Source organism: Argentina silus (genome assembly GCF_951799395.1).
Source record: "Argentina silus genome assembly, chromosome: 5".
In the NCBI taxonomy this organism is placed as follows: domain Eukaryota; kingdom Metazoa; phylum Chordata; class Actinopteri; order Argentiniformes; family Argentinidae; genus Argentina; species Argentina silus.
In genome coordinates this window covers 220,474-242,122 of record NC_139659.1, presented here as the reverse complement: position 1 = coordinate 242,122, position 21,649 = coordinate 220,474, and the positions used below count along the sequence as shown (strand labels likewise).

General features: G+C 47.2%; 1 protein-coding gene across 3 annotated transcripts in view; it reads right to left on the bottom strand.

Annotated features, from left to right (window-relative positions):
* Positions 1 to 20,909, bottom strand: part of sptan1 (spectrin alpha, non-erythrocytic 1) — a 40,126-nt gene extending 19,217 nt beyond the window's left edge. For all 3 annotated transcript variants that reach the window (XM_083670264.1, XM_083670265.1, XM_083670266.1), the window contains exons 1-21: positions 20,859 to 20,909; positions 11,334 to 11,573; positions 10,530 to 10,655; positions 9,444 to 9,584; positions 8,472 to 8,752; positions 8,010 to 8,154; positions 7,378 to 7,532; positions 6,887 to 7,022; positions 6,641 to 6,742; positions 6,313 to 6,450; positions 6,113 to 6,223; positions 5,808 to 5,885; positions 5,134 to 5,289; positions 4,679 to 4,883; positions 4,122 to 4,303; positions 3,679 to 3,922; positions 3,177 to 3,299; positions 2,670 to 2,887; positions 2,002 to 2,094; positions 1,741 to 1,875; positions 1,312 to 1,460 (exon numbers count right to left, since the gene is read on the bottom strand). In XM_083670264.1, the coding sequence (XP_083526390.1) occupies positions 1,312 to 1,460; positions 1,741 to 1,875; positions 2,002 to 2,094; positions 2,670 to 2,887; positions 3,177 to 3,299; positions 3,679 to 3,922; positions 4,122 to 4,303; positions 4,679 to 4,883; positions 5,134 to 5,289; positions 5,808 to 5,885; positions 6,113 to 6,223; positions 6,313 to 6,450; positions 6,641 to 6,742; positions 6,887 to 7,022; positions 7,378 to 7,532; positions 8,010 to 8,154; positions 8,472 to 8,752; positions 9,444 to 9,584; positions 10,530 to 10,655; positions 11,334 to 11,570 (3,155 nt within the window). In that variant the 5' untranslated portion in view covers positions 11,571 to 11,573; positions 20,859 to 20,909. The remainder of the gene's footprint in view (positions 1 to 1,311; positions 1,461 to 1,740; positions 1,876 to 2,001; positions 2,095 to 2,669; positions 2,888 to 3,176; positions 3,300 to 3,678; positions 3,923 to 4,121; positions 4,304 to 4,678; positions 4,884 to 5,133; positions 5,290 to 5,807; positions 5,886 to 6,112; positions 6,224 to 6,312; positions 6,451 to 6,640; positions 6,743 to 6,886; positions 7,023 to 7,377; positions 7,533 to 8,009; positions 8,155 to 8,471; positions 8,753 to 9,443; positions 9,585 to 10,529; positions 10,656 to 11,333; positions 11,574 to 20,858) is intronic.
* Between the last annotated feature and the right edge of the window lie 740 nt (positions 20,910 to 21,649).

The window sequence follows — 21,649 nt, the reverse complement described above, 5'->3', positions numbered from 1 at the left end:
GCTTTTTAATCTAAATGCACTCTGATATCGAAATGTTTTGATTAATGTGGATCCACATCATCTCTATTGTGTAGAAATGATTTTTGAAAAGAATGCCATCGGAATGTTATTTCAAATAGTCTCGTTCCCAGACACTTGCGCCCAAATGTGCAAAAGGTCTGGTGGACCAAAGTGCCAAACTTGGCCTTCATTAAGCCAATAGAAAGACTGTTGAAAACGGACAGCGTAATGCCATTGGCTTTATTTTGCATCAATCACAGCCCCCCCTCCCCCCCAGGGCACAAAATAAATCGCACACCACACGTTTCTGATTCTGAGCTACGTCTCGCAGCCGTGTGATTCGCTGAAAATTAATAACAACAAATAATTCACTCCCACCAAGGCCAGATTTGAGTCGTTGTTACTCCAGGCTTACATCCTGGGGACGAGCTTATCATTCAGATGGCAAAATGGGAGATGGCAAGAGGTTCACTTCCAAACCGGGCTTAAGGCTAGACATCGGCATAGAGTCACACCACCTCAGATCTGTGTGTGAAACACATGACGTGGAACACGGTCTGCATGGATCGACCGTCCATCCATGTACGTTCATGAACACACAAACATTCACAGCACAAAGGACCGGGAGATCAACACCCACAGGCAAGCTTGGGGATGAGAAGAAGGAAGGAGTGAGTAAGAAAGAGAAATACTGCTTCATTCCCTCTGTTGAATAGAAGATGAATGAAGGCATGGTCCAGAGAAAGAGAGAAGGGGAGGGAGGGAGGGAGAGAGAGAGAGAGGGAGAGAGAGAGAGCGCTACGAGGAACAACAGGGACGGGGTTTTGAGATGGCGATGGCCTTGACAATGGTGATGTGTGGCTTCACAATCACAACACTGAGAGGCACAACGTCCTACTCACAGTTCCTCCACCTGCTTCATGCGCACAGACACACTGCATGCCTCCTTGGTGACCAGCCTGCACAGTCGCAAAGCAAGGACCCCACAGAGACATGTGTAGACATTAGTAATGAGAGAGAGAGAGAGAGAGAGAGACAGAGAGAGAGAGAGAGAGAGACAGACAGAGAGAGAGAGAGAGAGAGAGAGAGAGAGAGAGGGCAAGCCATTAGTGACAGAGAGAGAATTTTGTAAGAGAAGTTAAGGTGATTAAAAGGAGACTGGGTAATTTTAATTGGTTAACTGTTAATTGGTTAACTGTTAATTGGTTAACTGTTAATTGGTTGAGCTCAAATATGGATACGCATTTGTCATAGAAAGAACTACATCAAAACCAGGAACAATAAGGCAGAGACTGGGACTGAGGAACGTACTGGTTCTCGATCTGGTCCTGGCGCAGCGCGATGCTGCCCTGCTCGTCCAGGAGGTTCTCCCTGGAGGACGACTGGGTCGGGTCCAGCTTCTTCACGTACGCAGCCGGCACAAAGCCCTGGCGGTCATTCACCTCCACCTTCCACCAGTCCTGTAGCAGGGCAGAGGTCAGGGTCAGGGTCAGGGTCAGAGAGTAACACGATGAAAAGTCATATGGAGACAAAAAAAAAAGCAAACTATTGGACATTGAACCAGCGATACGTAGCGATACGTAGTACTGTGTCCATTGAAGACAGGGCACCTGGAGAAGGCGCACCTCCTGAGAAAGAAACCTTCTGACTTTCATAAATGCATTTCATGCCCAAGCTACAGCCCTGCAACCGGCCAAAGGCAGGGCTCCGGGTGTCCCTAAGGCAGGGCTCCGGGTGTACCTTGTTGGTGCTGTTGAGGAGGGTGAGGATGTCTCCCTTCTTCATGGTGACCTCACGGGGGCTCTTCTCCTGGTAGTCGTACAGGGCCAGGACCAGCTCCTTCCCAGTCTCATCATCAGTGGGGGCCACTTGTTGCTGAAAAGTACATTAAGAAATGAGATTTCAATCCTATCTTTCCCTGAATATTCGCTCCTGTTTGGAGGCCATCGCAACCACTTTCCATCGGCTCAGACGTGTTTGGGCGTAGAAATGCAGCCTCACCCTGCAGGCCTGGGCCTGGTCCTTCAGAGCCTGGATGCTGCTGCCGTAGGCACTCAGGTCAGACATCAGAGCCTCGTGTTTCTTCAACAGAGCCTGTGGAGGGAGGAGGGGTGAGGAGTGGTGAGTGTGTGTATACTTCTGAAATACTCCTCTAAACCATTTTAATATCATCCAAATACTTCCTACAACATCAAAGTATTCAAGTATTCAATGTAAACCAGCTATGCTATCGATAAGCTAGTAATTGAACAGCGTGGGTGGTGGGGGAGAGGGGGGAGGGAGGGGGGGGTATTTGAACTTGAGGAGTGAGTTTACCATGGCAACACGGTTATATAAATATGGTACGGGTAGGTAGCCATGAGTTCAGTTTGACCTGATGGTGGCAACATTGTGCTATATGGCTTGGACCCAGTTAATGGCTGCTTGCAGCTATATGTTTTTTAGTTTTTTTAATTGTTTTACTTTAGTTAACTACACAATTAACAGGATTACTGTTTAATAGTTAACTGTCATAAATAAAAGCTGTAGAACAGACTAACGCGTCATTAATAACAATAACAGCCTTATTACAATCCTAACGTCACACCTTGTTTATATTACGTATCTACACCAGACGCCCTCCCAAAATAACTAGATGCAGTGAACAGCCACAGTTCAACTCCTCTGACCTCAGCGGAGTCCTCATCCTTGCCGTAGTCCGGGCTGCCAACGATGGGCTCCTTCTCCCTCATCCAGGACTCGGCCTCGTTGGCGTCCGCGAAGTACTGCTGGGCCTGGAGAGAGTCCTCCAGGTCCTGCCTGCGCTGGGAGGCCTTGCCCTTCAGAGTGTCCCAGCGGCCGTTCAGCTCCCCCAGCTTGGTCTTCACCTCCTCCCCAGCAAAGTGCCCTGAGAGGAAGAGGAAGGATGGGAGTGAGAGGGTCTTTCGTACTGTGTATCTACAACGGCGTGAGAATGTGTGCAGTGTGTTGTGTGTTTGAACACTGAACAGAATATATTTGAAACAGAATGTAAATCCATGAAGACATACATACATTGATATATATACATTGATGTCTAACACAGAAACTAGACTGAATTTATAGAAACATGGAGCAGAGAGGTGGCATGGGGAGAGAGAGAGAGAGAGGAGGACAAGGACAGAGTTAGATTGAGAGAGAGTACGGGCCGTGCTCACCTTCCTCCACCATGGCGTCGCCCTTCTGAGACACAGCCTTGATGCGGGGTTCATGGCCAGAGATCTCAGCCTGCAGGGCCTGGTGCTTCTTCAGAAGGTTCTGGACCCCAATCAGGTCTTTGCCTGAGGGACGAAGAATTTTATATTTTTATTGATGATTTTATTTAATTTTATATTCTATATAATATATTATATATATTATCTGTAACTGTTTAATTATACAACTCAACATGAATGATTTGTCTGTTTGCTTTGATATCTCTGTCTTAACTGGTTGTCCTTTTGTATTGTTTACTGTTAGTGAGAAACTATAATTGCAAAAAATCACAATGAAATGCATATTTAACGATGGGGGTAAGGACAGTTGAGCTAAGCTCCTGAGGAATTTATTTGGTAAATTCTTCAAGAGTCAATGGGTATATATAATTAATTGAAACTAACATTGATTAACATAGCAGTACAAATTACGGAACACCCAACACCCGCACACCCCAATACACACCTCGGTTGGTGGAAGCAGCGATGGGCTCCTTCTCGCGGATCCAGGTCTCCTCGTCCTCCACGTCCCTGAACAGCTGCTGCAGGCGCAGCGAGTCGGACAGCTTCTGCTTGCGAGCGCCCATGGGGTCCCGCAGCGCCTCGTAGCGTGTCACCAGCGCCTCCTGCTTCTTACGGATGTTGTCGGCGTCGAAGTGGCCGGCCTCCTGGAACTGCCGCGCCTGGATGGTGATGCCGTCGATACGGTCCTGGAGAGAGAAGGATGGGGGATGAAAAGACGAGTGGAACAGTTAAGCTAGGTAGCTCGGTTCCATCAGAACACTGCTTGCAAAAAGTAAGTGAAAAGTGAAAAGAAGGAAATGGGTGCGCCTTGCGGTAGCCTTTATAGGCTGGCCTGGGGCAGAGTCGCCTGAAGGAGAACCATGAGTCAGGTAGGCTGCCAGTTACCTGGTGGGCGGCCACATCGGCTTCCAGCAGCGCGTGCTTCTTCTGCAGGTTCTGCACGCTGGTCAGGTCTTTGCCGTAGTCGTCGGAGGCCAGGTGGCCCTCCACCTCGTACAGCCACAGCTCGATGTCCTCCACGTTGCGGTTGAACTGCTGCTGCTGGTTGGCCTCACGCAGCTTGATCCCTGGGGAGAGGAGGGACACAGTACTCATGAAGAGAAATAAGATCTTTTTTGATTTAAACATCACTTTGCAATAATTATTTGGTAATATGCCCACTTACAGCCCTCAGAGGACATATTGTTCTTACACAAGTAGCTTTGGCATTTCTAAAACGATGTTTTGGAGCTTAATAGAATTAAGTAGAGCGATCACGGCTGCTGGACATAACTAAATAACAAATATCAAAAAACAAACGTAAGTACCAAAATATGAACCTTCCCTTTAACTGTTATTCGCTTCATATTTTCAGTCCCTTCGGTCAATCGAATGGCTCAATGGAACAACAAAGTGGCAGTTAACGCCACGTACACATTTATCTATGCCGTCTCTGGTCTCACCTTTGAGCTCAGTGGCCTCCAACAGCTTCTTCCACTGGGAGCTGACCTCCTCCATGCGGGCGGCCACCTCGTCTGAGGCGTAGTGCTTCCCGTCCAGCAGCTCTTGGCCTGACTTCTGCAGGGCGTCGATGCGGCTCTGGTTGGCTGACAGCTCCGCCTCGAAGGCCTGGTGCTTCTGGACTTTCCCCTGCAGGTTGGAGGGGTCCTAAGGGAGGGCGAGGATCAGGGTGGAGGGATGAGTACCAAACAGGACATCACCCTGTCCAGAAACAAGCCCTAACACCCCTATGTTACTCCTAACCCCTAACAGCCTCCAGAAGACTATTCCTAGTATTCCACAACAGACATTGGTCGTCTGACATTTTTCTGACAATTCTGACATTTTTGTGTTGTCTTTGGCATTGGAAAAATATTTTAAAAAATAAATACAAATAAAAAACTATTTATGACCGTACCTTGTAGGCCTCATCAGTGGCTGTCTTCATCTTTTCGTTAATCCAGCTCTTCAGCTCGTCCGAGTCACGGAAAAACTGCTGCAGGTGGAAGGAATCCTCCAGAGCCGCGCGGCGGGACTGGGCACGCTCATGCAGGGCATTCCGACGGCTCAGCAGCTGCAGGAGAAACAGACGAGATGAGAAACTACCAGGAGCCGATTTTGCAACACAAGGACAGGACAGACACATTAGGGTTATGGTTACAACACCTCATATAACTAGATTTTAACTTGACCTGGACTTACTGGGCTGTACCTGACTAAAGACATTTGGAGTCCACTCCAAGTTGTCAGTTCTAGTTTTTGTATGCATGTCAGGCTTAAAGGTTTATCAATGTGACTGTTCGTGCACAAACATGTACACTCTGTGGATAGCTGTGCCACCTCTGGAAGGGACAGTTCTGGACAGACAGGCAGCAGCTTTTTCCAATCTCTTTCTATTGCTTGCGACTGTTCGACCAAGATGACTCATGACAACTGCGTATCTAACGACTGGTGATCTGTGGAGGTGACTCCACGGGGTCCGCCCTGGAACTTACTAAATAAAATATGACCCTGAGAGTACAAACAGCAGGAGTATTCCAGATGAATACACTCTTATTCTGGATGTACTCATTATGTCCCCTTCACACTCACAGCGTCTCTGCGCGTGGCCACATCCTCCTTGGCATAGTGGTTGTTCTGGATCAGCTTTGTGGCGAATTCATCCAGGGCCTAAAGGGAGAGAAGGGTCAGTGGACCAAATCTCTATCAGACAGATTCCAGGGGACATTAATAGAAAAGAAAATGTAAAAACAATATGCATCAATATAATATAGAGCAGGAAGAAGTGGGACATTAATTCTGACTTCTGATTCATTTCAGTTTTTTCACTTGCAATGATTGGTGTCAGGATTTGGGGATGGTATGATGACCCTACTCAGAGAGAGCATGTTACTCACCGTGATCTTCTCTTCCTGAGCGCTGAGGGACTTCTCAAAGTCCTGGTGTTTCTTCAGCAGAGCTTCCACACTGTCCAGGGAGTCACCAAGATCCTCGTTCAGCAGGAATGCCTGCATATACACACACACACACAGTTATCCCCATTTGGTCGATCCAGACCATAGGATTCTATTTCTTTTTGTGTGTGCGGATGAAGTACCTCCTGCTTGCTCATCCAGTTGTCCACCTGCTCCGTGTCCCTGTAGAACAGCTGCAGGTCCATGCACTGCTCATACTGCTGCCTCCGCACCTCCCACAGCTCCAGCAGGGACTCCTTCTCCTCAGACAGGACGCCCAACTACACACACACACACAGTCCATGTTAAACCTTGTAAAACCTTAAAACACATCCTAACAGACACAAACAGAAACACTGAATACACACATAGTAATCGTAAACTCGGCAGCTTGACCATTGTCCCGTCTCTTGGTTTGCATCCTCTACGATCACAAACCAACAGGAAGACAACAGAGTAGAGGGAGCCTACCTTCTCCTTGACCTCCTCTGATGCATAGTGCCCAGTGTCCAGCAGAGCCTGGCCAGCCTCATCTGTGGCTTTGAAGCTGTCCTCGTGAGCGTCGATCTCTCCCTACAGACCACAGTTTGGACAAATTATGTCACAACAGGAAACAGAAAGGCATTCTGAGGGAAACCAATGAAAAAATGATGCCATTTCCAAGTGGTGGTACATTTTAAATAATTTAATCTCTTTGGGTCTTGTTCCTGTTGCTACCTTGTGTTCCTGGTGGCGGTCCAGCAGGGCCTCCGCCCCTGCCACGTCATTGGCTAGCTCGTCAGCGTTGATCAGGGCCTTCATCTCTGTCACCCAGCTGGTCAGGTCACGGAAGTCTGCAGTGAAGCGCTGCAGCCTGCAGGGGGCCACAGAGAGAGAGCTAAAGTCATGCACGCCACTAAGCTGGGCCTAAATAACAGAAAATGCATTCGTTTGAACAAACTGTATTCATTGCATTTTCATTGTGTGATCACTACATTACACACTACAACACATGGCGTAATCAATTCATTTGTAGATAACTTGCTGTTGAGTCATGAGTGACATTTTTCTTTAAGAACTCAATGATAAATGAGGTGCGGTGACAATTATTACTGATCTTCCCAAGCTATGACGATGCAGTAATGACCCAGTCATGTTAGTTACGACACAGTGAAGCTACAGTGTCTTGGCTCTGACAGAGTCCAGGTGGGGTCCAGGTGGAGTCCCACCTGTAGGAGTCGTTGAGGTGGGCGTGGCGCTCGGCAGCTAAAGTGCGGATCTGCTCCCAGTTGGTGATGAGCTCGTCCCTCTTCAGGTGGATCTGGGAGGCGTTCTGGGGGTGGGTCTGCTGCAGACGCTCCGCCTCGCCCCCCAGCGTGTTCACCTGGGGGGGGGGAGAGGAAGAGGGAGGGGTGGGGGGGAGTGTGAGGAAGAGGTGGGGAGGTCAGCACTGGGAAGACAGGCTTTGCAGTGTCTGTGTTCGTATGAAAGAATGATCTGTTTGTGTGTTGAAGTAGGTTCAATGTACTGCACATGTGACTGGAGATGCAGTGCCCTGTGTAAGTAATGGGACAGTGAAGCATGTTTTTCTACTTTAGACTCTACACTCCAAAAGCTTGGATTTTAAATCATACCATTACCACATGGGAGAATTTGGGAGATTGAAGACCAGCTGCAGCATTCTGGATGAGCTCAGAGGTCTGACGGCCAGTAGTCTAGGCGGGAGATGACAAGTGCCTGGACCAGGAGTTGCTTCACTGTCCCATTACTTACACAGGGCACTGTATATTTCTGTCTGTGTGTGTGTGTGTGTGTGTGTGTGTGTGTGTGTGTGTGTGTGTGTGTGTGTGTGTGTGCATACCTTGTCCTCCAGGGCAGCCAGGTCTCTCTCCAGGCCCTCGTGCTTGCGCAGCAGGGCCTGAACGCTGGCCAGGTCACGCCCAAAGTCATCAGAAGCCATCAGCTGCTCCTTCTCCTTGATCCAGCTGATGGTCTCATCCACATCCCTGCAGACCCAGAACACATGTTTGAACACTCAGAACACACACACACACACTAAAATATCTTGATTCTTACTGCTACCAATAATACCAAATCAATTACTTTGTTGTTTTGTTGTTTTTTTACATCTAATTGTGTTAGTCAATAAAGTGAACCTAGAAGTGAAAAAAGGACAAGCGGGTCCTGTTCCTTTTGTATTCACTCTGCCCATATCTCTAACTGAGGACTCAAGCTCTATAGTTAACTCCAGAAACTCTACTTTCCAGTGTTAATACCTAACCAGCACATAGGCGCCTCCACCCAACCCCGACCCAAAGCGTACCTGTTGAAGCGCTGCACCTCGGCCGCCCCGAACAGCTTGCCCTGCCTCTGCTGGGCCAGCCCCTTCAGCCTCTGCCAGGCGGCGTTCACCTCGTCCTGCTTCCTGACGATGAGCTCCGCCTCGGGGTGGGCCTCCTGGGTGAGCCGGGCCGCCAGCTGGTTCACCTCGTTCACCCGCTCCTCGTGGGCCGCCAGGTCCGTCTGGAACTCCTCAAACTTCTTCTGCAGCACCTCCACGTGCTCCAGGTCCTGGCCCAGCTCCTCGGAGGTGGCGATGGCCTCCTAGAAACGGATGTGTGACCTGGTTACTCTGAGGCTGTGCTATGAAGGGTTATCAGGCTATGGTGTTCATGCTATCACGTCAGACTGTTACTGTACACTCTCTCGGCTCTGGAGGGTCTACTTTACTCCCATCACTAACATTTCTTACTCTCATCAAAGCCTCTTAAGAGGAAGCCGGTTCACCCTGCCGCCATATTGGTGACATCCCTAACCCTTATTTTCCAATAAGAGACCAAACACTGTATTTAAGACAGTGTGTCTTGGGGAGGGCAGGACAAAAACTCAATTTACACCGAAAAAGTTGGATTAGCAACTTTTCGTTTCAGTTTTTTTAGATCACTGAAGCGTGTAGAAACATTTTGTGTGGTCATCAGATTGTTAAAAGTTGTTGTAACAGCTTAAAAATACACTTTATTTGGCTCTGTCCAAGCCTTCCTAGCCTCCCTCTCGAGTCACACACACACACGTTGCCAGGGAAACAGAGCAAGAAAGACATCTTCTTCGCAAAACCACTAGTAAATCAAGAGAGTGGCATATCTCTGGTATCTACAATCTCTGCTCTCATTAATAGCTGTTACCGCTTCTTGTGTGTGTGTCTCTGTGTATGTCTGTGTGTGTGTATGTCTGTGTGTGTGTGTGTCTCTGTGTGTGTATGTCTGTGTGTGTGTGTGTGTGTGTGTGTGTGGCTGACCTTGTCACTGATCCAGTCCAGGGCATCCTCACACTCGCGCAGGTACTGCACCAGCTTCTGGGCCTGCAGCAGACGGACGCCCTTCTCCTTCGTCTTCTGCAGCAGCAGGTCCCACAGACGATGCAGCTCCTCCAGACGGGTCTGTAGGGACGGAGAGAGGGAGGAGGGAAGGAGGGATGGAGGGATGGAGGGATTTAAGGAAAGGTGGTAGGAGGGAAGGAAGCCTCCAGTCACACCCGTTTCATTTCAGCTTCAGAACAAAGGAATGTGTCGGATATTTGTTTCATCTCACTGATAGGGTAAAAAGAAGCTATTCCAGTACTTTGGAAGACAACTCTTAATGTAGATTTGCTTTTAGTTCTAAAGTCGGCCTGAAATGACCGAGGCGGCAATTGGTGATTTCAGCCCGACTTTAATCTAAGAAGTTCACAATGAAGAAATGTTGCTCGTAGGAACACTCTGCATGCACACTGGAGGAGGCGCTCTCCTTAAAGCACTGCAAACACAACAGGAAGTGGAAGGATTGGAGCAGAAATCCAGAGAGAGAGAAGATCCAGGAGGTCCACGGCACCACAGGACCTACTTGAATATACTCAGCCATGTTGACGCTCTTTACTATGGGTCTCTGCGCGCTCCGGTAGGGCGTGTAGGACTGGACCAGACATGAAGGTGTTCAGACGGTGGACAGTGGTCCTACTCTCAAACTTAGTTTGTTTTTTGTGCAGTGTTTTTAAATACAGGGACAATGTCCCAATTCACTTGAAGAAGCAGGACGTAACATTTTAGCTTTAAAAATGTCTAAACGATAAATCGGTAGGAAGAAGAGAAGGGAGAAATGTCTATAATCCCATTATCACGTTTTCAATTTTGCAGTGTGGCCACAGAGAGCAGCAAAGCACAAAACTACATTCTGGACCTTTAAATGATTTCCCTTCTGGGCCAGACTTCAGACTGACTCGAATTACTCAAGAGAAACTGTTACATGATAGTTGCAAGCATGTGCCCTGCTGAGGATTGCCAGATCGGCACACTCGTAGTACTGCGGTATGGTGTTTTTGTGTGTGTGTGTGTGTGTGTGTGTCTTACGCGGATGGTCTCGGAGGCGAAGTGGCCCTCGGAGATCATGAGGTTGCCAGTCTCATCCAGCTTGATGATGGCGCCAGCATTGGCCTGCACCTCCGCCTCAAAGGCCTGGTGTTTCTGGAGCTTGCCCTGCGGAGAGGAGGAGGTGGCAGGTTGGCATGGGGGTCAACAGCAGGCATAGGGGTACACCTAGCCAACGGTCAAGGCATTTAACTGACCAACTGCCAAAGCATTCCTGAACCCTTACCACCTAGAGGGCCAAGTGTTCTATGTGGTGTTTACCTAGCAACAACACTCTGATTGGCTACAAAATGAAGTATCATCATTTATGCATTTTTGGTGAATTAAGTCACTGTTGGCATTCTAGAATGTTGACAATTTGGGCGACTTTATTCACCCTCAGCACTAAATGAGTTAAAGGTTTACTACATACAATTCGACATGTTTAATGGCCATGCAGCTCGGCAAAATGGCGAAATGACTATATAAGGCAGCCAATTCAGCCAAAGGAGTGGCTCAAATATCATAAAAGGGTTTTACTATTCTCCTTCATTGTTATCTTACAACCCCAGTATGGACTATGTGAGAAAGGTTAGGATTTGTCAGCATATTTAACCAAAACCCAAGGCAATTCAAAGACCCTAATACTGACTTTGTTTTTCACTAATTGAATGTGAAATATGTTTGTGAATACATTTAAAAATGTATTCACAAAAAAAAAAAACGGCAGACTGGAGCATTAGAAACAAGAACCCTAAAATCTAAGGGGGGTGCTGCCCCCAGTGGCAGGAAGCCTGCCGGACGGACCTGCAGATTGGTGGGGTCCTTGTAGTTCTCATCAGAGGCAATCTGCAGCTTCTCCTGGATCCACTTCTCCAGCTCGTCGGCATCTCGGCGGAAGAACTGGAAGCGGTAGGAGTCCTCCAGCTTCTGCCGCCGCACGCCTGACAACTCCTTGAAGCGCCGGTAGCGGTCCAGCACCTGCTGACGACGCTCCTGGATGTCGTCAGCCGACTCGAGCACTTTCACCCCACTGGTATCCATTCTCTGGAACGGAGAGAGAGAAACAATGAGATAAAGACCTGGTAGTCTGGGGCGCTCAGTGGCGTAGCACACTAAGGCGCATACCATATCATCGCAAGGTCCCTGGTTCGATTCCGGCCATCAACATATCCTGCATGTCATCCCTCCTCTCACCCATCTTTCCTGTCAATCTCGACTATCTCTATCCCAAAAAAGCAGAAATGCCCTAAAAACATATTTAAAAAAAAGACCTGGCAGTCTATCTTTGTTACGCCCACCGTGAAGGCCTCGTAGATCACATTTTCAAATCTTTCCCTTTTTTCCCCCCTACTTATCGTGAGTCCAAACACAAAGGACGAGCAACTCTGGTCAGCCATCTTGGCAGATGCATGCATGTTTCCAAGATGGCCGCTATAGTTTGCCCATCTCTTTGTATAGGAGGAACTGAATGGTCATTCTCAGTCACACACTGCTATGGCTACTTAGCATCGCATTTTGGTATTTCGTCTTGGCCGTTTTCCCATTTCTCTGAATTTGACAGCTTTGAGGCCTGAAACAAAAAGAGCTCTCAGAGCCACTGTGGATGAGTTCCAAAATTCAGTGTAGCCTAGTTACTGTAGCCTAGTTATCCTACAGCTCCACCTCCTCCACTCTCTAAGGGCATTTTAACACAGTAGTCTCTACTCAGTCACCCTTCAAAGAACCTCAAGAAGTCAGACAGACAGAGAGAGAACAGAGAACAGAAGACCATCGACTATCAAAAGAGAAAAAAACACAGACACTCTCCAGCTGACTCGTCATGGGGGCTGCAGCAGCTGGGAACATGTGAATGCTGGGGTCCTGGCGGAAATTCCACACAGCTCTGAACAAACAGTCGCTAGGCCCAACAGCACAATGCTATTGCTGCCGTCAGCCCACCACAAATAAAACGCGGAGGGGGGGTGGGGGGTGGGGGCATGTGGTGGCCAGCAGGGAAAGGGAGGAGTAGGGTGAGGTAACCAGAGTCAGTGGCCTTTTCTCAATTGTTAGAAACTCGACTCCTCGCCCTGTCCTCTCCCCTGTCCTCTCCCCTGTCCTCTCCCCTGTCCTCTCCCCGCTACTCAAAAATGCATTGGGACAGTAGATCTGGGCTCCTCCCCTTACACATTCTCCTCCAATGGTTTTTTCGAGAAGAAAGGAAGCGGGTGGAGGACGCAGGAGAGGACACGAGAAAGGGCCAGCGTCTCTCTGTGCCCCCCGGCCTCTCTCACCTCACTGACTGGCATACCCAGAATGCTCCTCTCTCACACCCATCCTACAACATGTCTGGACTGCTGGGAATGTGGGCTACAGATGTGGGGCTATTTAGGATCGCCAGAGGGCCGGGGAGGGGGAGGAATACGCGACACAAGTTTCTTTATTAGCCAACTGTGAAAAGGGGGGGGGGGGTTGAAGGGCCTTTCAAGATGATAACAGAACTGTAGGCTATGAGCTGCAGAGCTTTAAACACCAAGCTGGACAACTCACAGAATTATAAAAACACTTGAACAGTATGAAGGCTCCAGAAACACACCACATCAGTCAGGAATTAATTAATAAAGTAGCCTAGAAGGAGTCAGAAATAACCATAATAATTATTCAGGGGACAAAGCCTCGTTCTTTACCATCAGGCCAGAGAGACAGCAGGAGGCATGGCACTAAGACTAGCCTTACAATATGATAATGGCTACTCTGTACACTTGTGTTAAACTGTTACATTCAAAAATTAGAAGTGCTGTCCATTTTCTGGCAAATCTTCCTCCCTGAATTGTCCACAACCGTTACTAACCAACATCATATACACTAAATTCCTGTAGTCTGAAATCTATTGATCAGTCCAGTCAACCAGAGGTCAATCAGCCCATGAGGAGAGAGCGGTAGAGAGCGGGGTCCAGTCAATGCCCCAAGGGGGGGGACTGCTGGAGCGTATGAAAAAATAAACTATTGTTAGTCCTGGGCCAGCACCGCTCCCATTCAGGGAGAAAGAAAGAGAACGAAAGATGGACAGAGGGACGGGTGGATGGAAAGAGAGTGAGATGGTGCATCTATCACAGTAGGATCAGTGGAGTCAGCACAGCAATGGCATCCAATTCAGCAGATCCAGGAGAGACAGACTGGCCTATCAGGCGCTGCTGTCTCGCATGTGCAACCAACAGGCTGAACACTCAGCACAAACATCAACACAAACACCGCCAAACCCTAACCCAACACACAATAAAAACACCCATCAATGTCTTTATCGCCAACCTAACACATCCTAATTTAATCTGGAGATACATTTTTTGTTCAGAAATTACATCATGAAACATAACACGAGTGTTAGAGCTCGTCATAAGCCGATTACTAACCTCTAAACTGTCCTATTTCTGAAAAAAGCATCCAGCGAGCGTATAGCTCTCCCTCCCCCTCCCAGATCCATCCCCTAACACCACTCCCATTTCACTTGGGGCTTAGCCGGAATCATCCTGGGATTTGGCAAACCATGACCCCATGTTGGCCTAATATCTGTCTCGGAGGACAAGCACACAGGCTCTAATGTCTTGCTGAGGGAAAGGCTCGTTTCAGTAGAGTGTCTCACTCTGAGACGAGACACACAAGTCTGTGTCATTGAGGAAGAAAACGTGACGCAGCAAATTTTACAGCCGCATGAGATGCCATCACCCCAACGTGTGATTCTGCAGTCAGCAGACCGCGCCGCGCCGAGATAAGCAGGCAGGTGAGGTAACTGGCAACGAGAACAGCATTTATTAACTGAGATGAACGAATGCGGAATGGATTGGGGAGTTCACAGGTCACAACAAACCAGGAAGTTCTATCGTCGACTTGCGTGAGGACCCAAGTACAGTGCATCTGCAATGGCAGATAGCGCGTTTGACTTTCAGTGCAGGTTATAGATAACACCAACTCCCTCTCCCTCAATTTCACCCTCCTTCTTACAGGCACTTCTTCCTTCCCTCCCTCCCACGCGCTTCCACCCTCTCTCTCTCTCTCTCCCACACAAAGTGATACTAAAGAAGCAGAGCTGGATCCTTCTCTCACCAGCAGGCTCACTCTGGTTTAACTCATTCAGTGCCGAGGGTGAATAAAGTCGCCCAACCTGTCAACAGAGTCCACCAAGGGTGACTTTATTCACCTACACCTACATACATTATGACGCTTCATTTTGTAGCCAATTAGAGTGTTGTTGCTAGGTAAACACCACAGAACACTTGGAACTCTAGGTGGAGAGTGTTCTGGAACTCTTTGGCAGTTGGTGGGTTAATGCTGAGGAGTGACTCTTGATGGCTCACATTCCAACAGCCCTGGCTGGTCAATGTCTAACCACCTGGTTTCACAGACATGGTGCAACCAGAAATGTCAAACAAATGCTGGCCTGTTTTTTTATTTTAATTTTATTATTATACAATTGAGTGGGTGTTGTCAGGAGGGACGCTGTGAATTGAGATGGTCCTGCATCCTGTTGTGTTTTGTGAAGACGACAAAATGTCGACCAGTAGACCACATTATGGGAAGTCTTAACTACAGAACTAAAGATGCTGAGTTGTATGTGTGAAACACTGACATTGGAGAGCGACATTAACGCCTCAGTTCTATTCAGATCGAGGTCTGAGTAGGATAGAGACGCCTCATATTCCGATGGAGGTCGACTGACAATCAGGTCTCTGGTGTTCTGTCCGTTCCGAATCCCTTTAATCGAGTTTTTCATAAATGCCACAGATTCCATCTGAAGAGGGCAGGGATATTTATAGAGGCCTCTCAGGCGGCCATCGCTGCAGAAGTATGCCGAGAGAACCAGCTCTGCTGAGAGAGAACGCAACACAAGTGGGCGGATGTGTGGGGGAGGGAAGGAGGAGAGGAGGAGAGGGAGGGAGGGAAGGAGGAGAGGAGGAGAGGGAGGGAGGGAAGGAGGAGAGGAGGAGAGGGAGGGAAGGAGGAGAGGAGGAGAGAGCAGGAAGGCTATCGATTTGCTCCATTAGAATTACTGGCCACCCTTCTCCATTAGAACCTGTATTATTCATTGAACATTTAAAAAAAAAAAAGAAATTCTGCTTACCAATACAAATGCTAAAGCCCTGCTGATTCTGAATGTCCTACTTGTAGCATGCTAATGCCCTACTATGAGATGAAGTTACAGAGGTTATGGAGGGATTAAACATTAGGCCCAACTTATTCCGGGGACCAAGCCTCGTTCCAAATACCATCAGGCCAGAGAGACAGCGTTAGTTACGCAAACAACCGCCTCACAGTTACCACGGTAACACATCTGGTCATGATGACGCCATGCTGGGAGGATGCAGGCCAGAGGAATTTACAGGAAATGGGAGGTGGGCCGACGTCCCCGGTGAGAAGAGGCCTAGCGAGGAAATCGATAAGGGGATAAGGGGATAAGGGGTCAAGGATGCTTAACTTCCCTTCCTTCTGAGTGAATAGAAATCCTTTTGCGATCATTGCCAGAAACAATTAACCTGAGAACAGCTAAAGAAAGTACTGAAATTTGTATACCAATATTCAAATGAAATGTACGACACACAGAAACGTCACAAAAACGATGATGTATGGGATTAAATCAACTGCTGAAAGCCGGGGTCCATGACGCATTGGAAATCTGAGAGGCTCTGTTGACCTCTGAACGTTTTTCCCGAAATAGTCCTTTAATTTGTTAGAGATAAATAAATAACTTGATTTAATCCAACTCAGTTCAATCAACAACAAACAATTCAGTTTCATGCAACCCACACACACACACAAACAATAAGCAGGCCTGAATTCAGTGACTCAATTACCAAGGGATTAAGATAAACTATAAAATGACCCGTAAGATTAGACAAGACTCAGCCAAGTCAAAACAAATAACCATAGTCATTTGTTTTCACACACGCATACACACACACAACGCATGCACACACACACAACGCATGCAATAAGTTCAAGACCGAATTCAGTTAGATCTCTAATTACATTAAATTAAAGCATAAAATAACAACTTCTAAATTAGGTTGTAACAGCCTAGGAGAAAGTAGACCTATATAAACCGAACATGAACCAACACCATACCCTATAACACCATACCCCCTATAACACCATACCCTATAACACCATACCCCCTATAACACCATACCCCCTATAACACCATACCCCCTATAACACCATACCCTACACCAGTGAGTCAGGACATTCTGGGCTCCTTATTCAGGCTCTGGTTCCATCTGTACCTGTGTAAGAGGATGCAGCCAGGAGCAGTCAGTCCCGGCGAGCCTCCAGGAAAAGACTCAACTGATAATGGAAGAATGTGAAATGCCTCTCACTTGGTCTGCGCAGCACAGACAGACGCATCACCCCTGCAGTGGCTCGGCCGCTTGGGGAGCAAGCCAAGATTCAGCCCAGCCCATGCGTATCTCACTTTGTTCCTTTCTCCCTCCCTCCCTCCCTCCCTCCCCCTCCTCCTCAACCTCTATTCAGCAAAACAACATTACCTTGTCCTGCTCTTAAAATACCAGAACCTTCCGTGCATTCCATGAACACCCCAATACGCACCACTCTTCAGAAGAAAAGCACACAGAAAAGCATACGAGGAATGGGCATGAGTACTCGAATGAAGGGAAGCGAGTTACAGTGTTGTCACTAAATGCAGTCGGCATACCAGTTTGTATTCATTCAAAGACGTGATAACTGCCATGTCACTTCGCGCCGTACTGAGCGATCTGATGGGAAACCTGGCAGTTCTTCTGCTCCCACACCTGTCTCCTGACAGAAGGCCTCATGCTAAAGCTGATTGGGCTTCTGACTAGTCAGAACAGACTCTATTGTGAGTCTAACTGTTAGTGTGTGTTCAACTAACCCTAACCCTAACCCTAACCCTAAAGCTGACTGGGCTTCTGACTAGTCAGAACAGACTCTATTGTGAGTCTAACTGTTAGTGTGTTCTAACCCTAACCCTAACCCTAACCCTAACCCTAGTCAGAACAGACTCTATTGAGTCTAACTGTTAGTGTGTTCTAACCCTAACCCTAACCCTAACCCTAACCCTAGTCAGAACAGACTCTATTGAGTCTAACTGTTAGTGTGTTCTAACCCTAACCCTAACCCTAACCCTAACCCTAGTCAGAACAGACTCTATTGAGTCTAACTGTCAGAACAGACTCTATTGAGTCTAACTGTCAGAACAGACTCTATTGAGTCTAACTGTCAGAACAGACTCTATTGAGTCTAACTGTCAGAACAGACTCTATTGAGTCTAACTGTTAGTTCTGATTGGGTTAGCAGCTTAAGTAGCTTCTATTAGGCTACAAATGAGGCACATTAGTTATTTGGAAACATGTTTTGATAGACTAATTAACTCCCATATTCAGCTGATTGCTGAAACTAGGTCATATTTCCTCTCATCTCAGCTCTGTCTGTCCGTTCGATACACACATGACTACAGCGCTGGCTGTAGTCATGTCAAAAATCATCTTCTTCTAGCATTGTGACTGCCTACGGCCCCTGGTGTGAGCATTGATTACTTTATCTTATGATGACTGTTGGATAGATCATTCACTTACTTAAACAAACGGATTTGTTGTAAGTCGTTTTGGATAAAGGCGTCTGCTAAATGTCGTAAATGTAAACCGAGGTGCTAAAGCTGACGTTTTTTAGGCCTAATCGAAAAAGGCTCATGCGAGTACTCTAACAGTCAGAACCACTCAGATGCCCATCCCTAACGCACACACACACCAGGCACAAACAACCACACACACGTTACCTTCAACTTTGGTTTAATAAACGTGGACATGGTGGACGGTGCCTGTGCTGGTTGGCTACAGGACACAACATTGAGCACCACAGTCAGTCAGGGTTTAACGTCAATGAGTTATTTTCAATTAAAAAAACAAAAACAATCAGAGAAACCTGACTAGTAGAATTGAGTGACGATTGTGTGAAAAAATGACTGAAATCAAATACGTGACCGCATCATCACCATGACAACAAAAATAATAACACAATAATAACAGAAAACCAGGCGTCTGGAAGCAAGCCGACCTGTAATCTAAGTCCCAGAGAAGACTAGTCTATAAGACTAGTGAATATAGTTATTATTTTTTGATAACTATATATTATGTTTGTTGAGTGATATTGTATTTTGACATTTCGAGACGTGTACAGGGACATGGCTAACGTGACCAGGTGCTAATGTAGCTCAAAACCGAATATCGAAAATAAATCCAAATTTGTTCCCAATGTCATTGTTTCTGGGATGAAGGGAGCAAGTTTAGCAAGTTTAGCTCCAAATAGCAACATGTTTCTAGCGTTTGACCCTTGTTTGTGTGGAGTTGGCTCGGGAATCATAAGAGTCGGTTACACGGTGCCGTACGGACAACGGCCGTGAAATATAATAGTGAGTTAGTTTGAACGTAAAAATTGTTAGCAACGCAAGCTAATAGGTTGTTTTTCTCACTTGCAAAAAAAAAAACAACACTACTATCTCGAACAAAAAAAGATAATTGTCTTAAGTATTCGGAACTGTCTTGTTGTATTTTACCACAACGTTGTAAAAGGCCAGTTTCATGTCGTCGTGGCTGCTCTGGACGGCCCTCTGACCGGCTGGTCGCAGGCAAACTAGTTGTGGTTTAGTCTGCCGGACCGTACCAGGACAGAGTTAACCCAGGCTAGCAGAGAGCCGTGTCGGCCATAACCCAGAACTCCAACTAGGAGGAGGACCGAGGAGAAAGGCTAGGCCTCCTGCGACGCCAGAGACGGATCTGTCCTTGCTCCCTCACTGAGGAGGACGTTGACGGCCTAATTCAGCTGAACACAGGCCTTGCATGCTAATCTTTGAGGACAAAAGGTTTGTGCTTGTTCCCTGGATTCCTCCTGGAGAACCAGACGGCTTTTGGCATGTCAACAGTTTGGCTAGCCAGAGCATCCGCCTCCACAGCCTCGCCCTGGGGTCAGAGAGTCGGTGGCCTTGCACATCATGTCCCGATCTTTGGAGAAACAAATATTTTGCAATGTGCCGGGGTGAAGCCGCCACCGTCTTCAAGGTAGTCGTTGTCACTCATCGAGGGCCCCGTCATTCTCGCGGAAAAACACGGACGGAATGACGGAATTCAGACATAAAAACGGATGTCGCATGAAGCCACCGCTGAAATCTAGACATTTCTATCTTCTTCGGTGGTTTGACAACTTCCAGTTCTGTTGCCACAAGGCAACTTGCGACAAGTTTCCGCAAATGATGAAAACAATCTAAAGCATACCGGACACACAACGCGACGCAGAGACAAGTGCGGTACCGTTGACGCAGAGGCGCACACCGCCCCATTGGAGTGAATGACTTCCGCCGCAACGACGTCCGTTTTACCGCTCTGGTGTACACAGGGCGTAGGTCGAAGCCTGAGGGTGGAGGACTGTTGTTTTGTTCAGTCTATTGATAGCAGCTGTTGCATCCACCCTATGTGCTAATGCAACTGGAGACCAGAGCAGACATTCACAGTGTAGAATTCTGTAGTTTGGCTTCAATTTGGTGAATTCCAATCCTGGGCTATGAAGCTATGATGATGGATAGCTAAACATTAATCAATGAACAACCGGATTAGCCGACGGGTAGAGCAGCACTAGTCAAGATGAATCAATGTTTGATTATGCTACGTTAGGAGGTCTTTTGTCGTCTAAATGTGCTTCGACTAGCAGCTGATGCCGTGTGTTCGAGGCTCGTCCTCCGGGCTGTGGTGTCCGCCGGGTGGGTCCTTCATGGCCGACATCTCTGCTGTCGACAGACTGCGAAACGGCTGCTTTTAAAAATCACCCATTTCTCGTAAACCGGAGTGAAATTGCGTGACAAAATATTCGCTGAATTACGTCATTAAAGGATGGGCAGCTTATAGTTTAATATTTCATTGTTGAATGAGCGAATATTACCTTTAGATGGTGAACTGAGCTCACCAGACCCTGCCCTGCTTCTGCGGAGTCTGGCGCAAGCTAGCTAGCTAGCCTCCTGAAGCTACAATGACTTGGTTCTGGTATAGTAATGTAGACCTGGCGTCGATATTGTCAAACTTAAAGGGACACTGTCCAGGGACACTATCAAATGTTTCCTCATTACAATATCATGAGTAGTGCAATTAATGTAGCCCACAATTGGTGGCTAATTGCACGCAGCTAGCTAGCTCCTGGGGTGATTCGGCTATGCAAAATGCTAGTTGACAAGCTAAATAGCTAACTAACTAGCAAAACAAACTAGTGCATGGTGGAAAAGAAGCAGTTCTTATTCGTCCAACATTGGCTCTCATGTCATTTCAGAATAGCAGCACTCACCGCTGTTTCGTGGTTAGCTCTGGTCGTCTCTGGAATGAGCTGCGAGCCTCTCGACGGTTCGCTGGAGTGCGGTCCTGACAGATGCGATGACATCATCACCCCGAGCCGCGGCCCGACGGGCGGCGGAAAACCCCGAGCCTCCAGAGAGAGACAGAGAATAAGTTCCTAGTTTTGGACTTCTCTTTAGAAATAAAAAGAAGCAATTACTGCTATCAGTAACTGACATCGACAGTACAACTAACGCATAATGAATGCTTAGGACGGTAGGATGGCTAAAACCTATTGTTAACTTATTTTTGAATAACGTTTGTGTTAAATAACCAGACCAACATATCCATGTGTAGTATGTGGCGAGCTGCGTATAAAGGATGGCCACATATCCTTTTTTAGGTGTGATCCAATGCTTCTCGTTGCATTATGTTTTGCTATTAGCTTTACAATAACCAATATGCTATGCATCCTACATTGCTCAATACATTTAGTTCTGAAATATGATTTGTCATTTGCTTTGCATTGCAATATGATTTGTGACTTGCTTTAGAATGTGATTTGCGACTTGCATTGCAATATGATTTGCGACATGCTTTGCAATGTGATTTGCGACTTGCCTTGTATGATTTTGGACTTGCTTTGTCATTTGTTGCAAGATTTGTTTTGCAATTTTGTGACCTGCTTTGCCAGTCACGGACAATGCATTTGTCTGTGTAGGATACATTATTGTAACCTACTTTGTGATTTGTAAAGTAGTGTAATTTGCCATTCCATGTCTTCGTGCAAATGATCTTGTTGCC